The 16,737-nt window shown below is 34.1% G+C and overlaps 1 protein-coding gene and 2 long non-coding RNA genes across 3 annotated transcripts; 2 read left to right on the forward strand and 1 right to left on the reverse strand.

Annotated features, from left to right (window-relative positions):
- The first annotated feature begins 2,656 nt into the window (after nt 1–2,656).
- On the forward strand, nt 2,657–4,503 carry LOC147762099 (uncharacterized). The gene is made up of 2 exons (XR_015334241.1): nt 2,657–2,881; nt 3,683–4,503. It is a non-coding gene; the product is annotated as an uncharacterized LOC147762099 (long non-coding RNA).
- Nucleotides 4,504–7,654: 3,151 nt separating this feature from the next.
- On the reverse strand, nt 7,655–9,572 carry LOC147762100 (uncharacterized). Its single transcript, XR_015334232.1, has 2 exons — nt 8,618–9,572; nt 7,655–7,970 (listed from the first exon to the last, which is right to left on the reverse strand). It is a non-coding gene; the product is annotated as an uncharacterized LOC147762100 (long non-coding RNA).
- A 911-nt stretch (nt 9,573–10,483) lies between these two features.
- LOC106165525 (low-density lipoprotein receptor-related protein 4-like) lies at nt 10,484–15,058 on the forward strand. The gene is made up of 5 exons (XM_087010628.1): nt 10,484–10,489; nt 11,090–11,225; nt 12,438–12,531; nt 12,996–13,088; nt 13,318–15,058. The coding sequence occupies exons 1-5, from the start codon at nt 10,484–10,486 to the stop codon at nt 13,415–13,417; spliced, it is 429 nt and encodes a 142-aa protein (XP_086866754.1). The 3' UTR covers nt 13,418–15,058.
- The last annotated feature ends 1,679 nt before the right edge of the window (nt 15,059–16,737 follow it).

The following is a 16,737-nucleotide window of genomic DNA, read 5'->3' on the forward strand; positions in this document are numbered from 1 at the left end:
GTATGTGTAAGTATATAAAAATTCATAATTATTTTACTAAGATTCCAGCCTTACCTAGTTCCTCAATGCGGAAGACCCAGAAGATGGCCTAAATCTGGCCCTGTTTGTGCCTGAGAGCCTGTTTGTGTGTGTTTTTACATTTTAAAGTGTGTTAAATGAACACCTGTTAATTGACCTTACTGTCTTACCTCTCTCCTCGCTGCCCTCAGCATCTGACACACTCTTTGTGTCTTTGATATCCACTAAAGAAAAAATGATATTTTAATAATATTTTAATATTTAAAAATACAAACTTAACATTCTATATCTGTGCATGTTCAAAAAGGATTCAGTAGGCCCATTCCACTCTGATGAAGACACATTCAAAGATTTAATTGACTTAAAAATTAATAAATTATCTTTTTATTTTTTTACTAAGATTTCACCCTTACCTAGTTCCTCAATGCTTAGGGTCTTAACAATTGCTACATTATTCTCTTCTTTGGTATCACCTGAAAGAACAGAATTGAATTTTAAGGAATACAATTATGTGAGTATGTTGGAGTATGTTGGAGACAAAAAGAAGCGTGTTAGTCTGTTAATCTGATTGTATTCAGTGAGAGTTTCCATGGAGTTAGTGCACATTAGCTAGGTCTCCAGATTCATTGTCAAAAGCCCCTGAGGGTCCAGACTTGCACCCTGAGAGTCAAGATGTTGTTGTAATTTTATTTCATGAATCCTTCCTAAAAGATAAAAAATGCATCAAGTTGATTGAATAGAGCAATAGTGTGGACTTACCACTTGTGTGGACTTCAGGCTTGTACATGTAGTCCCACTCTGGAATAAGATGGCACATTTATTTATTATTTACAAGTTATGATATACACTAAAATAAAGTCTTAAATGTATTTGACAATATTAAAGGACCATTTCATCATTTTTCTACAGTTTTTTATAGGATAGTGAGATTTCAAAATGTTGTACATGACAGATTTAAAAGGTTACGAGAATTATGAGTTCAAGCACCTTTTATTTCCATGTCCAGTTCTCCCCAAGTACAGGTCACTTCCATGCTGTCCTTAGTGGTCACCTGGAGGCACCTGTTCCTAAAGGGTTCAGGCTCCCATGTCCAGCCAGACCCAGGGTGGTAAGGCTGAATAAATTTAAAGAATGAATGAAAAAAACAAAAAAAAAATAAATAACTTAAAGATATGTTAATGTCTAAAATGAAAAATAAAATCTTTACTAATATATACAATCACTGATAAATCAAATACACTAGAAGAAATGAATGTAGGTTTTAATAAATACTAATACGTATCAGACTTTAAATTTTCTTTTTCAATTTTAAAGAAAATCATTTTTACCTGAGATCATTATTTTTGTAAAAAAAAAAAAGTTTTATACTTACATTTTGTGGCTTAATGAATTTCCATTCTATATTTGAGCCCTTGGGCAGGAGAAACTCTGCCCTGAGAGATGGGACCCCCATATCAGTGAACCTTGACAGGTTCACACCTTTCTGGGGGTCCCATCCACTGAGGGCAGTTCCCCTGCCCACCACTTTGGCCTTTAAATAGTTGTTTGTTAAGAAAACTCTTACAGTGGCCTTTGCTGTTCAAAGTAAAAAGTAAAATAGAAAGAAATACTATCAATATATCGTTGTTGATATTTACATTACAGACATTCAAACTGATCACTTAATTAATGTAAATAGAGAATAGGATATCTTATTTTCTTATTATGAACAAATTAAATCTTTTTTTATTTATATAACAACAAAAAATGCAAGAGTAGTTTTAGGCCCGTTGTACTATAAAACACATGTGTCTGATAATACAAACACGCACACAACTTACGAGCACACTGTTCTTCTTTATTTATTTCATTTTCCATATCAGCTATCATCTGCAATATGTACAACAAATTAAAGAAATCATGTTAACGGGATACATAGAGGTCTGTATCTTTATTGGGAAGTTTGTGATGTAAACTACATTTGTACCATTACCAGAATGATCAGAAAATCGTCATGTGACAAGAATTTTTTAAGAATTTCATTTAGAATATTAATTAATCACATAAAAAATCATGAACGACGGATAAAAAGGCGCTGTGTGGGCTTACATTGAACTTGCTGCAGAATTTCAGTATTGAATAAAAAATAAAACTCACCAGCGACTGTGTAGACTCTTTGCTTTGTTTACTAAAACAATAAACAGGAATAATTATTGTATAAAAGAATTTCATTGGACGGTTCCTGTATTGTTTCTTTAACTTTAAACCAATCAGATTGACGCTTTGTTGAAGCTCTCGACCTTGAGTCTTTCTACTAAATAGAAATCACAATATATCGTAATATATATCACAGTGCCTGGACCCTGGTCATATCTGTTGCAGTTCCAGAACTCTCTCCCTCCTCGCACGAGTTTCTTAGAAAGCAGGCGGTGAACCTGTTGCTGATACTGGCCGCAGTCCTTTACAAATCCCAAGTCTCACCTCTTGCATAGCGCCATCTATACTAAACAATTTTTATATGGCGTAGACTAGGCAAAGGGTGACGCTGAAAAGTCGGAATTTTCATCAAACGTTCTGCACATTGAGTTTCACCATACATCAGGACACTTTTCATAGATGTTTTTGTCATAGATTCTATTGACAAACTTAATTGGTGAGTTCAGGATGAGACATCTAAAGTGACGGATACATATGGTATCGACTGTGTCAGTTGTTCACTGTTCACATCACGATGCAATGTGCTGGTGAAGATTTTACAAAATGCTTCAGAATGTTGACGCTGCAGATTAAAAGCGCTCTTGGAGATCTAGCAAGATTGCACGCAGTCATCTACTTCAGTTTTGCCATTCCCTTTTCATGTGCAATTGCCCAATGCCTTATGAAGGTGAGGCAATAAAATGAAGAAATAGCGTTATTCCTTCTTATATAATTTTTAAGTGGGCCTTTTTCTTGTTTCTTTTGAGTCATCTGTCGAAATAGTAATATATGAACTTAACTATGAACAACTAAAACTTCCCATGGTGTGTCCACTTACATGAACTAGCACTACCATCCTGAGTTTCAGAAAGCACCATAAACCCACCTCTTTAATATCACTACTGGTACAGTGTATGCTTGAGCGTCAACTTACAACAACACTTTTTTTGGTAAATTTATTTTATAAAATATTTCTTTGCAGTTTATTTGATGCTTGGACATAATAAGAGAAGGACATGAAATGCAGAGCAAGATCAGAGGATAATCGGCTTTACGCGAGCTCTTTGCGGATCACGTGACCTCCTGTACAGGTAGCGAGCATATCGCAGTTGTCGATGACTTTTTGTGTCATTGGGGCAGGTAGTTGGTGATAACGTGAGTCAATCCTTCGGGTGGATGAGACAATAAACTTATAGAGATTAAGTATAAATACAATTTGTTCTGTCAGTTTGGAAGCTGTGTGAGAATTTGATATGTTTGTTCATGGAGGAATTCAAAATGCCCTTTGTGGTAAAGGCAATCCTGTTTGGAGCTATCAAAACAGCTTATAAATCTGAGACAATGGGCGAATGTTTACCCGAACGCACATAGCTTCAAAGGAAGATGCCACGTTTCACGTCCTTTCCTTTTTATGTCCAAGTTTGATGTAAGTCTAATATTCTGGATCTTGAGGAAAAACCCTGGTCATTGACTTTTTTGTCTTTTCCAGTTCATCATCTGACTCCACACTACACTGTACTACACTGTACTAGGAGGCACAGGACTATACTGCCACAATGGAACACAATGACTCCAGACTACTACACTGTACTAGGAGGCACAGGACTATACTTCCACAATGAAACACAATGACTCCAGACTACTACACTGTACTAGGAGGCACAGGACTATACTGCCACAATGAAACACAATGACTCCAGACTACTACACTGTACTAGGAGGCACAGGACTATACTGCCACAATGGAAAACAATGACTCCAGACTACTACACTGTACTAGGAGACACAGGACTATACTGCCACAATGGAACACAATGACTCCAGACTACTACACTGTACTAGGAGACACAGGACTATACTGCCACAATGGAATACTGACTCCAAACTAAAACGCTGCACTAGGAGGCACAAGACTATACTGCCACAATGGAACACAATGACTCCAGACTACTACACTGTACTAGGAGACACGGGACTATACTAAAATAAAAATAAAAAAACACAATGACTCCAGACTTATTTTCAAGATGGTCAGATAACAATAGAGTTTCATAAATCGTCATAAGGTGATTGCATTGTCTTCTAGATTTTTTACATATTTCAGTGAGTTTTTGAATCTGTAATGCTGCTTAATCACAGCCTTTCAGCAAGTTTTTCATCTTGTTCAATGTAATGCCAGATATTTAGGTGAATTTGTGCTGCTAATGATGTAAGAATTTTAATGTAAATTACCCAGGTATTTTATTGCTTTGTCAAAGAAATTGAAGGAACAGTTTTAAGACACTTGAAAATAAAGTAGATTATTTTAAAGATGTATTTTTTATTGTCTTCCTGTGGATCACACATGTCCTCCATGTAAGTTTGTATGTGATAATGGCTGCTTTATCAACTTATCATGAAGATGTGACCAGGACAATGACTGTAGAGATAACAGTGATGAGGAAGGGTGAAGTAAGTATTACTTAGAATGAAGATGGATATCAAAGAAATGGGTTGTCAGGTAGTCCACTGGGTAATGGCCTTCATGAAGCTGTAAAGATTGCTTGTCAATATAGTACACACATGTATTGAGAGGTAATGGGTTCATTTTATGCAGAAAATTAAAATTTCTGTGTTAGAAAATAAGATATAAATTATGTTCCAGCTTTTAAATTACAGATATTATTCCATTTCAAAAATTGTTGCACAGCTGATTCATATACTGCTATTGAAAAAGTTGTATATAGTCACCTGTTGTAAATTCCAACATATATTTAAATTATTGTTAAGCATCATTTGTACAAATTTTAGAAACATTGGACAAGATTTGACAAAATTATTAACGTTTAACTATTTTATGTCATGGGATTTGCCAGTCTTTTCAATGTAAATTTCAGTTTTCCCAAATATGTTGTCCCAAAAAACACTTTTCATTAGATACAGTCAACAGATCATCTAATCATAGATTTTTATTGTTGTTATGCATCATTTGTACAAATTACAGAAATATTGGACAAGATTTGACAAAATTATTAACATTTAACTATTTGATATCATGGGATTTGCCAGTCTTTCCAATGTTATTTTCAGTTTTTTCAGTTATATTGTTCTTTTTCCAGAGTACCCTTACCATGAAGATGCAGGCAGCGAAAGACAGCATCAAGAGCAGCACTATGTCTTATCCAAGTGTACAATACATGATATGTGGCAAGATTTAGGACATTGTCAAATGTTGTGATAACAACAACCCATTCCAGAAACCCATTGTAAGGAGTAATCTGCATCTGGCATTGATAGTAAGGAGAAGTCTTGTATGGGTATATATTGTTTTTCAGATAACAGTTATAGGTAATTTGCAACCTGCTACACAAACAACCTCAAATCATCACATTTGGTATTTTATTTTATAATCACATTGCAAAATTATTAACATTTAACTATTTTAAGCCGTGGAATTTGCCAGATTTTTCAGTGTAATTTTCAGTTTTTTCAAGTATATTGTCGAAAGAAGATACTTTTCATTAGATGCAGTCAACAGATCATCTAATCACAAATTTTTATTGTTGTTAAGCATCATTTGTACAAATTTCAGAAATATTAGACAAGATTTGACATAATTATTAACGTTTAACTATTTTAAGTCCTGGGTTTTGCCAGTCTTTTCAACGTAAATTTCATTTTTCCAAAATATGTTGTCCCAAAAAACACTTTAAATACAGTCAACAGATCAGCTTATCACAGATTTTTATTGTTGTTAACCATCATTTGTACAAATTTCAGAAATATTGGACAAGATTTGACAAAATTATTAACGTTTAACTATTTTAGTCATGACATTTGCCAGTCTTTTCAATGTAAATTTCAGTTTTCCCAAATGCATTGTCACAAAAAGACACTTTTCATTAGATACAGTTAACTGATCAGCTTATCACAGATTTTTATTGTTGTTAAGCATCATTTGTACAAATTTCAGAAACATTTGACTGGATTTGACAAAATTGATAATGTTTAACTATTTTAAGCCATGAGATTTGCCTGTCTTTTCAATGTAAATTTCAGTTTTCCCAAATATGTTGTCCCAAAAAACACTTTTCAGTCAACAGATCATCTAATCATAGATTTTTATTGTTGTTATGCATCATTTGTACAAATTTCAGAAATATTGGACAAGATTTGATAATTTTATTAACATTTAACTATTTTAAGTCATGAGATTTGCCAGTCTTTTCAATGTAAATTTCAGTTTTCCCAAATATGTTGTCCCAAAAAACACTTTTCAGTCAACAGATCATCTAATCATAGATTTTTATTGTTGTTATGCATCATTTGTACAAATTTCAGAAATATTGGACAAGATTTGACAAAATTATTAACATTTAACTATTTTAAGTCATGGGATTTGCCAGTCTTTCCAATGTTATTTTCTGTTTTTTCAGTTATATTGTTCTTTTTCCAGAGTACCCTTACCATGAAGATGCAGGCAGCGAAAGACAGCACCAAGAGCAGCACTTTGTCTTATCCTTGTGTACAATACATGATATGTGGCAAGATTTAGGACATTGTCCAGGCCCGTAGCCAGCAATTTCAGAGGTGGGGTTCGTTTTCTGAAAAAGTGGACCTTTTACCATAAAATCCTCAAGTACATAGATCAAATTTTACCTTTCGAACCCCCTGAACCCCCCCTGGCTACGGGCCTGTTGTCAAATGTTGTGATAACAACAACCCATTCCAGAAACCCATTGTAAGGAGTAATCTGCATCTGGCATTGATAGTAAGGAGAAGTATTGTATGGGTATATATTGTTTTTCAGATAACAGTTATAGGTAATTTGCAACCTCTTACACAAACAAACTCAAAACATCACATTTGCTATTTTCTTTGAGAGTATATAGTACATTGCAATATTGAAATATTTGTTTTTGTTAATTCTCACACTTCTGCATGATTATCAGTTTCCAATAAACCAGACACTTAATAAAAGACACAGACAACTGATCAGCTTATCACAGAATTTTATTGTTGTTAAGCATCATATTTTTAGGTTTCAGAAACATTGGACAAGATTTGTCAAAATTATTCAAATTTAACTATTTTATGTCGTGGAATTTGCCTGTGCTTTCAGTGTAATTTTCAGATTTCTCAAATATATCATACAAAGAAAATACTTTTTATTTCAAAAATATTTGACAAGATTTGACAAAATTATTAACATTTAACTATTTTAAGTCATGAGATTTGCCAGTCTTTCCAATGTTATTTTCAGTTTTTGCAGTTTTATTGTTCTTTTTCCAGATTATCACAGATTTTTATTGTTGTTAAGCATCATTTGTAAAAATTTCAGAAATATTGGAAAAGATTTGTCAAAAGTATTAACGTTTAACTATTTTAAGTTATGGAATTTGCCAGTGTTTTCAGTGTAATTTTCAGATTTCTCAAATATATTGTACAAAGAAAATGCTTTTCATTAGACACAGACAACTGATCAGCTTATCACAGATTTTTATTGCTGTTATTGGACTAGATTTGACAAAATTATTAACATTTTTAACTAATTTTCTTCACCTCTAAAGCCATACATATATGTGCGAGAATACATTGGCCATCACACAAAATAAGTGGAAATTACATTTGATGCTGTTTTCAAATGCCATTCAGTAAGGTATTTTTATTTCTGTTGCAGATATCAATGAATGTGAAGAGACTTGATCCCTGGGTGTGCAGCCAGTTGTGTGAGAATACTGTGGGCTCTTTCTCTGTAAGTGTGTCCATGGCTACCTAGAGACAGCTGATGGGTGGACCTGCAAAAGAAGAGACAGTAAGTAGCAGGGTTTTTTCTTGATGGTTGTTTTTGTTATTGTAATTTTACAGTTTGTTTTTCCAGTACTGAAGGTTACAACTGGAGTGTCACCCTTTTGAATCAAGGGGTTATATTGACGACTAGTTAAGTTTCTGTTCATATCAGGCAAATCAATAGGTCTTGGATTTTTCAAAAAGATGCAATTGTGAGCCTTATAGTTTTGAATCTGATTCATATATCCACTTCTGTGTTTATTCTGCTGTGATAAATATATTTTGAAATACTCTATTTACTTGTCTTTAAGTTAAGATATAATATATTCATTTATTCTGCTTCACATCTTTTAATAAATCTTAAATTAGAAAAAATATTTGCTGAAATATATAATGATTATAGTAAATAGTTATTAATATTAGTAATTTCAGTTCAGTTCTGTGTTCATAAAGTTTAATTATGTAACAGATATAGTTAATGGTTATCAGCCACCTAATGTTTTTCCAGTTCAGTTATATGTATACAGTTTTACTTCAGCTTTTGCTGTATGTCATCATTTATATCAAATTTATGCTTGTTTCCTTTCGAGTCCTGTGCGAACACTTTTCCATTAAAATACCAGGCTGATTCAACCTTTTAGTGTTTTTTACTTACTTAATAAGCTCAGCGTTTAGTGGTGTGAGGTGGTCGTACATGTAGAATGCATCTTTCTGTGTCCTTTTATGTCTGATTATTTCCACCTTTGACTCTTGGTTGACCATTCTGGCTATGACTGGGAGTGCAGCACCATTTCGTCCGGGAATCCGATGTATGGCCAGGATGTTAGCTGGGCCGGTTCACATTCAAATTTGCTCACTCCTTGAGGATCTTGCATAATTCAGATCTCAAGTCTTCTTTGGGGGATTCTGGCCAATCAAGGAACTTAATGTTATTTTTCTGACTATACTGCTGATTAAAATTAGCCATTGATAAGGCTCCCTGGGCTTGTCTACAATAACTTTTCATCTTAATTGTCATTCATTTTTCTCAGTTCTGCTTCTTGTCTTACTAGTTTTTCAATCTTTTCTTTCAAAGGCACTCAACTTGGTCAGGTAGTCTTCAAGCTTTTTACTGATCTCACCTTTCTCTGCCTTCCATTTGTTGTTCTTCTCTCTAGCTGTTTGTTCTACGTCTGTGTGAAGGCAGTGTAGTTGTTGCTGTGTAGATTCATCTTTCTTGGAGCTTTTTAGAATTTTCGAGGGCTGTTCATGTTTGTGTCAATTCTTTGTTCATCGTCTCAATCTAAGAAGCAAGCTTGTCTCTTTCCCTGGTGGTGTTTTCAAGGTCTTTTTGGAGCAGTCTTAGTTTGAGATCAATGTTTTTTTCATAGTGCTGTGAAATTAGGTGATAACACTGTTTTCAAAGTCGCGTAGGGCCGACATACAAATATCTTTGGTTGAGTTAGGCCCTTCATCTTCTCGTTGAGGTGATGTCTGGGACCCTGAGGTGGTCATTTCAGACATGGTTTGGGAGTGCTGGTGGGTGGAATGTACAGTTAGGCTCTATTCCCATAGATTTTAGATCGATCTATCCCCACAGGGAGTCTCATTAGATTACTTTCAGATAATCCGACTCAAATGTCTGTCCTGCCTACTACAAGCTGTAAGGGGGTAATTAACTTTCGTGTCCGCCCGGCTGACAGCTATTTAGCGTGAACCCCCAGGGAGTTAGGTCGATCTAAAGTAGGTCGATCTAATCTATGGAAATGGGGTGTTACACTCTGTGTTGCAATGTGCACAAAATTAGGCTTACTGCTTTCTTTTGTTGGCTGTGGGTGTTGACTGGTGTTGAATGAATCCAGTGTTTGTGTGGCCATGTTGATATTGTTACATCTATCTTGTTTGTTTATATTTGACCTTCCATTGAGGGCTTTTACAATCTCAGTGTCAACTTTAACACAACAGATACAAGTGAATTTCCTTGTTGATTGTGTAAGAATAGATAATTGGTATGCTGGCAGTTCAGTGTATTGGTAGTGTAACCACAATTTACAGACATTGCATTGTATCATGTGTTCATCTTCTTCCCTCATTACAAAGAGAGCAAAGGTTAGATATTTCATCCATAGCGTTACTAGTAGGGTCTGCTCCCCCATCATCTAAAGTTGAAGTGAACCTAATCCGGTCAGGTTTATGTGACCAGGTCATCGTAGGTCTGATCTAGGGAATCAGAGTTCCTCTCAAGCTCTGACAGAGTACATAAATTAGGACTGTATTCGTGGAGGCTAAAGTTGGTATCTTCATCCACAAACACTCGACCGTTGGTAATCTCGTAAGAGTCCAGATATAGTGCTGCATCCTGTAGTGAGTTAAAGCTTTTATGGCAGGCCCCAGCGAATTTGTTTGTACTTTGTTGCGCCATTGACCATTGCAGGAATAATGCTATATGTCTCTGCCACTGCATAGAATTTTTTATTATCTGACGGCATTGTGAACAACAAAGGTCGGCTAGGGTTCGAACAAAGACCAAGATGGCGTAGTAATGGCCGTAAGCACGACGGGTAGCAAACACGTCAAATTTTACCTTCACACGTGGTGTAAACACAAAAGTTTTTGTACTCACATAGTCCAGAGAGTCTAATACACTGTACCATATTATTGCTTCGTTTCCCCATCTACTCTCCTTAAACAGGAATTTAGAAGTACATTTCTAGAGATTTCCCTCCTTAGTGCTCGCGCATGCACATAATTTGTGTTAGGTATTCTGTGATTGGCTATTGCTCGTCTCTGTTAAATCACGTGGCCTTTACACACTTAGGGTTTTTTTGTTATCAGCTCTCTATTGATAAGGACCAATGATATTGCTTGAATTTGTCACACCCCAACTGTTTCCATTCACTCCGATATAATTCCCTGGAGTGAGTTAGTTCAGAATATAATATTAGGTAATTCTGATTAACTCAATTTTCTTTGTATTTGAACATTTTGAAAAATTAAAAGAGATACTGTTCAGAGGCAAGTTTTCTTCACATCTGAAGTCATACATATGTGTGCCAGAATTCATTGGCCATCACATAAATCAAGTGCAAAATACATTTGATGCTTCATCAAATAGCATTCAGTAAGATATTTTTTATTTCTGTTGCAGATATCAATGAATGTGAAGAGACTCGATCCCTGGGTGTGCAGCCAGTTGTGTGAGAATACTGTGGGCTCTTTCCACTATAAGTGTGTCCATGGCTACCTAGAGACAGCTGATGGGTGGACCTGCAAAAGAAGAGACAGTAAGTAGCAGGGTTTTTTTCTTGATAGTAGTTTTTGTTATTGTAATTTTACAGTTTGTTTTTTCAGTACTGAAGGTTACAACTCTAATCTTGCCCTTTTGAATCAAGGGGTTATATTGATGACTAGTTAAAGGTATAACAACTCTTTGTATGAGATCTATATTTCACAATGAATAGATTGTATAAACAACTCTTTTTAGAAAAAAAAAACAATGACTAACTTTGTAGATATGTATTCATTCAGCATTGTTAAGTGTGGGAAAAATGTCATTTACCCCAAGAAAAATTATTGTTTTGGCCAAAGTGAACAGTTGTTATCCTTTTAACTTTCTATTTATATCAGGCAATAAATCAATTGGTCTTGGATCTTTTAAAAAGATGCAGTTGTAAGCCTTATAGTTTTGAATCAATTTCAAATATCCATTTTTGTATTAATTCTGTTGTGATAAATTTATTTTGAAATACTCTATTTACTTGTCTTTTAAGTGAAGTTATTCAGTTCTGCTTTCGTACGTCTTTTAATAAACCTTAAATTAGAAAAAATATTATTTTCAGATATTGAGCCTTTGATTTATATTACTAATTTAAAATATGTATGACATGTTAGGCATTTAATTCCAGATATATTTACTGGACAAACTGGGGTCATATCTTTTACATTGCTGGTGTGGGAGTGGACATCACCAACTGGTCATCTGTGATCACGGAGAAACTGGACTGGCCTAATTCCTTGACCACTGACTATGTCACCAGGAGGATGTGGTGGGCTGATGCACATCTGGATTACATTGAGTTAGTCTCATATTTTAGTTATAGATTTATTTTCTAGGATAATATCATGGAATACTCATTTTTATGATTGGGAAAATGTGGCTAAATTAATATTTGTTTATATATGCTTAATATGCCTTCCCCCTTTTTTTTTTCAATAAAATTGTATTATATTGTTTATAACATCTTCAGTTGGGGAATGTAACCAAAATAATTTGGTATATGGTACTGTCACAGGTTATTACCTGCACTACAGCCAAGCAGGTCTGGAGGTTGTTAAGTTGATTTTCTTCTAATGGAGACAGTTCACTGCGGGTTTGGAGCTTTTCTTTTTCCATTTAATATATATTAAATGACATGAAATCTAAAATACATATGTACATTAGATTTCAGGTATGCCAACCTTGATGGCAGCAACAGACAGTTAATTGGTCATATCAGAAGTCAGAATAGACCACATATTTGCCATTGCTGTGTTTGAAGACTGGATATATTGGACTGACTGGAACCATCTGAGTATTGAAGAAGCTCACAAGTACACATTGCCAAGAGATGATTATTTAGTCATATATAAATTAAAGTGAAAATATTCATTTTACTGTTTTTCTTTTAATCAAGAGCTTGTAAAATATGTGGGTATTACCTCCAATATTTCTGTGACTGTCAGTCACCATCATCAGGGAGTAAGTGAATTTATACATACAGAGCTAATGAAACTGTTCTCTGAAAATATTCAGTTTTGGATAATATATGTTCACTTTGTGAATTTTTATTTTATTATTTCATTTTTCAAAGATTAAATTAAAATAAGTGAAATAAATTAAAAGAAATTTAAGTATTTTGTGCTTACAGAATGTTAGAAATTGAGTGATTGCAGTAGAATATTTCAGTGTAGGTATGTCAGGACACCTGTAGATACCAAAATACATGGAAGCTATGAAAAACATGCCTCTTGATATATAATATGACCATGTACTTTGTTGTTGTTATTGTTTACAGGTTTACCTATTTTAGGGACAACAATGGTGGCTGCTCTCACGTGTGCCTCATCACACCAGGGGGCGCTGGATTCAGGTGTGACTGTGTCTCATGGTAAGTTTCTTTTAACATCTTGTATCAAAGACTATATTCATCTTATGTCAGTCTTAATTGTTCTTGTCAAATTGCTGTATGGTGGTCCTGTTACTTTTTCAATGAATTATTTCTCTTGATTAGTTCTTTTGTCGTTTTTTCACAAATTGCCTGCAAATATTTTATGCTTCATTAACTTTAAATTTTCTTTTTATTCATTGGTCTAAAGTGTTCATCTTTTTTCTCGTAGGATGCAATGGAACCAAAGTACAACAAAATGGAGAATTTCGAAGACTACAACAAACCAACCAATTTCTCCACCCCAGTGTATGACAATAAAACAGGATTAGAACCTGCTAAATCCATGAAAATAAAAAAGGACATCACCAGTCCTACTCACTCCAATGGAGTATTAGACAACCAGTCATCAGAGATCACAGTCTATATACCACATAAGGAACTCTGTCTATCAGTAACGGAAAACCGATTACAACACTGATGTTTTAGTCACTAATAGAGATTTATGAGACCAAAGATTTTTTGAGTATAAAAACTCTTGATGATCATTCCACAGTTGCAGCAAAATTCGAGAGAGAATATGTCTCGCACAAAGCAGAATAGATGTTGGTAGTTATGATGGAACTTTATTATGAAGTGTTATATTAAACCCATACAAAATATTTGTTCTTGTATGAGTGCAGCTTTCCAGCTCTGATGAAGAATTGGAATTCCTATATACTAAATAATTCCAGATAAAATGTTACGCTATTAAAGAGTCAGTCCTCCTGTTTGAATATAGTGTTTGTGCTGATGTTCTGTTTGCAAAAACTTTAGCCCTCATGCTTGCACATAAAATATTCCTCAAAGAACTCTCATACCAATATTTGGTTTATTTGTTGCTAATTTAACAATAAGAAATCAGTTAACAGATTTTTAAAATCTTGATTAATCTGTAGGCTTTACAGATTGCAAGACGTAACCATGAGACTGTATTATTACATAGTAGTTGGCACATATATTAACTGGATTAAGGGACTGAATTAAAAGAAGTGCTAAGGCAAATACAACCAACAAAAAAGTTCCATGACAAGTATAATCTGACCCGTAATAATGATATTTTTGTTGTATTTAAAAATGTGAGGGAGATGATACAGCTTAGTTAATGTAACAGCGGAGTTGAAATTAAGAATCCAGATGAAAATCCAAAATGGCACTTTGCAGTTTGTTTTAATACATTATCCTAGAAATACATCTGTGTTGGCTTCCTTGGTGTACTCAACATTCCAAGAACTGTTGTCTTGGTTCAGAAAAGGGTAGAAGATAAATTTTAATTTTACAATATACAAGACATAATAATGCTTTTTCCTTCTGGCTTTAATTAAACTGTATGTCATGTGACATTTGTATAGACGTCTTCAGATAGAAATTTTATTAATGTTGTACAAATATAAAAGCTTTAAGAAGGCTGGAAGAAAATTTGTCCCACACCATTGCAACATTCACTTAAATATGATTTTTATTTTCAGCCATGTCTGTACATTGCTGTCACCTATGCTATTTTCAATTCTTTGGCATGTTAACCGTCTCATTATTGAACTAATTACCTGTTTGTCTGTCATCCACATAACTCAAAAAGCCATGGAACAATTTTGATGAAATTTTCAGGAACTGTCAGAAGTGGGCCAAAGAACAGATGAATAGTTTTTGGTGGTGATCTGGATCAATAATCAATCAATAATCAAAAATAAAAAAAACTTAATCATTATAGAATGATAATTTAGGAGTGAAACGGCATTGGGTGGAGACTTTGCTGACTTGGCAGAGGTCTGTGCTCTCCGAGTGCTTTTTTAGTTGCATATGTAAACATGTTCTTTTGACATTTTCTGCATCTTAACAATTTTGTTAGTTGTTTATATTAAAATGATGGTAAATCTGTTAGCATGTATTGTGAAATAAAGAATAAGATATGGAAATAAAATTATATTAGTGTAGTTTGTCATGTTCGTTCCTTTACTGTTTTCAGATCAAGGAAATTAGATATTTAAAATTGTTCTATTGATGTATTTTTTTATTTGTTTGAATAGAGGTCTGTCCATACTGTAATGCCATACTTGAAATTTTGTTAATTCTTTTGGAGGTGGTGCATTGTTCTTTATGTATGAAGATATATTGATTTTCATTTTAAGATACTAGTGAAAGTCTTTTTGTTTTTGGTACATGCATGCCAATAGTATGTATGTTCTTCATTATTTCACTGTAATAAAGGATATTTTGGGGGAAAATATGCATGTTCAATTGTTTTTTTTCTCTTTTTCTCCCTCTAATCTTTTCCCTTTCCCTTTAATTTTTATAAGAAAAACAAATAATTTTTATGAAAAAATGGAATAATATCAATAAGTAGATTTTCCAATTAAAAATATACAAAGGTTAGACAAAATTCTAATTTCAAGAGGGGAATAGTGGTGCGATATATTTTTCAGAAACCTCTAAATCTGCCACTGCGTTACCGATATGCACGTTACCATATTGCGTGTAGATTGTTGTTTTTGTTATTTACGTTGTGAGTTGTCTGTCAGCGCAACACTCAATAACTCCCTTTCCTTTAACTTGTTTGATTCCGTTATAATCTTTATCTGCAGTTAGTGAAAGTGTAAGTCATTTACTTTACAACATCAATTGGCTACAAGTTGCCTTAAAATTTTGCATTTGATCCTCTATGAAGAGGAACTGTAGTGACCAACAAGGCTTTTAACTCTGAATTTTTTTACTTCTGAATAATTTGACTGTTACAGTGTATGCGCATTATTTTTTTCGCTCGGCTTTCTCCTTTATATTCGCTTAAAAAGAGAGAGAGAGGGTATTCTAATTAAGTTCATCCTTGTCGAACACAAACAGAAATGCTGTCAAAATGTTAATGCTTTGTCGATATCCATTTTCAATCACAGTTTTTTACCTATATCAAATAATTATGACGAAATGTCGCGTGTGATTTTCGCCAAAAAGCCGTGACGTCTGCAGCGCATCTCTGAGGCACGTTTACTAATTATTTTTCACTCGTGGAATGATTGTGTTAGTGCAGAAAATTTCTTTCTCACCAGATGACAACTGAAAACTTTGATAATATTTTTTGAACCACCATTAAGATCATCAAGGCCATCAAGATCATCATCGTTACAAATCTCTGAACATCACTTCCGGCCAGTCTTATATTACTTCAAGGAACCTAATTTGCATATAAGAAAAAAAATGCATTTTTTCTGATTAAGGCTTGTCTCCAATTTTTTCATTATTTTCAAATAGCAATGTCATCTTTTGCTCACAAATCTGGACACCTTTATTCCAAATGCACTGTTTGTAAATTATGTAATTAGAAATAATTTTTATATCACAGACGTGTATCACGATTTCACTCCACAGCCATAAAACTTGACACTAGCTGCATGGGTATAAAAGTAGGTCAATTGCCTGTATAAAATTGCCATACGATTATTGATTGTTTAGTGTGGACCGTTTTATGGGGGAGACACAAGTGGGAGATATATCAAGATACCAGCAAAATATTTTGGTTGCATGCGGGTACTGAAAGTCAGAGTATATTGCAAACTTTGAAAGAAAAGAGTGAAACTAGGCCACATCTCCAGCTTCATCATGTAAAACTTTAGATGCCACG

This window comes from Lingula anatina, chromosome 4, assembly GCF_051362555.1.
Source record: "Lingula anatina isolate TDL-2025a chromosome 4, LinAna3.0, whole genome shotgun sequence".
NCBI classification, from domain to species: Eukaryota; Metazoa; Brachiopoda; class Lingulata; order Lingulida; family Lingulidae; genus Lingula; species Lingula anatina.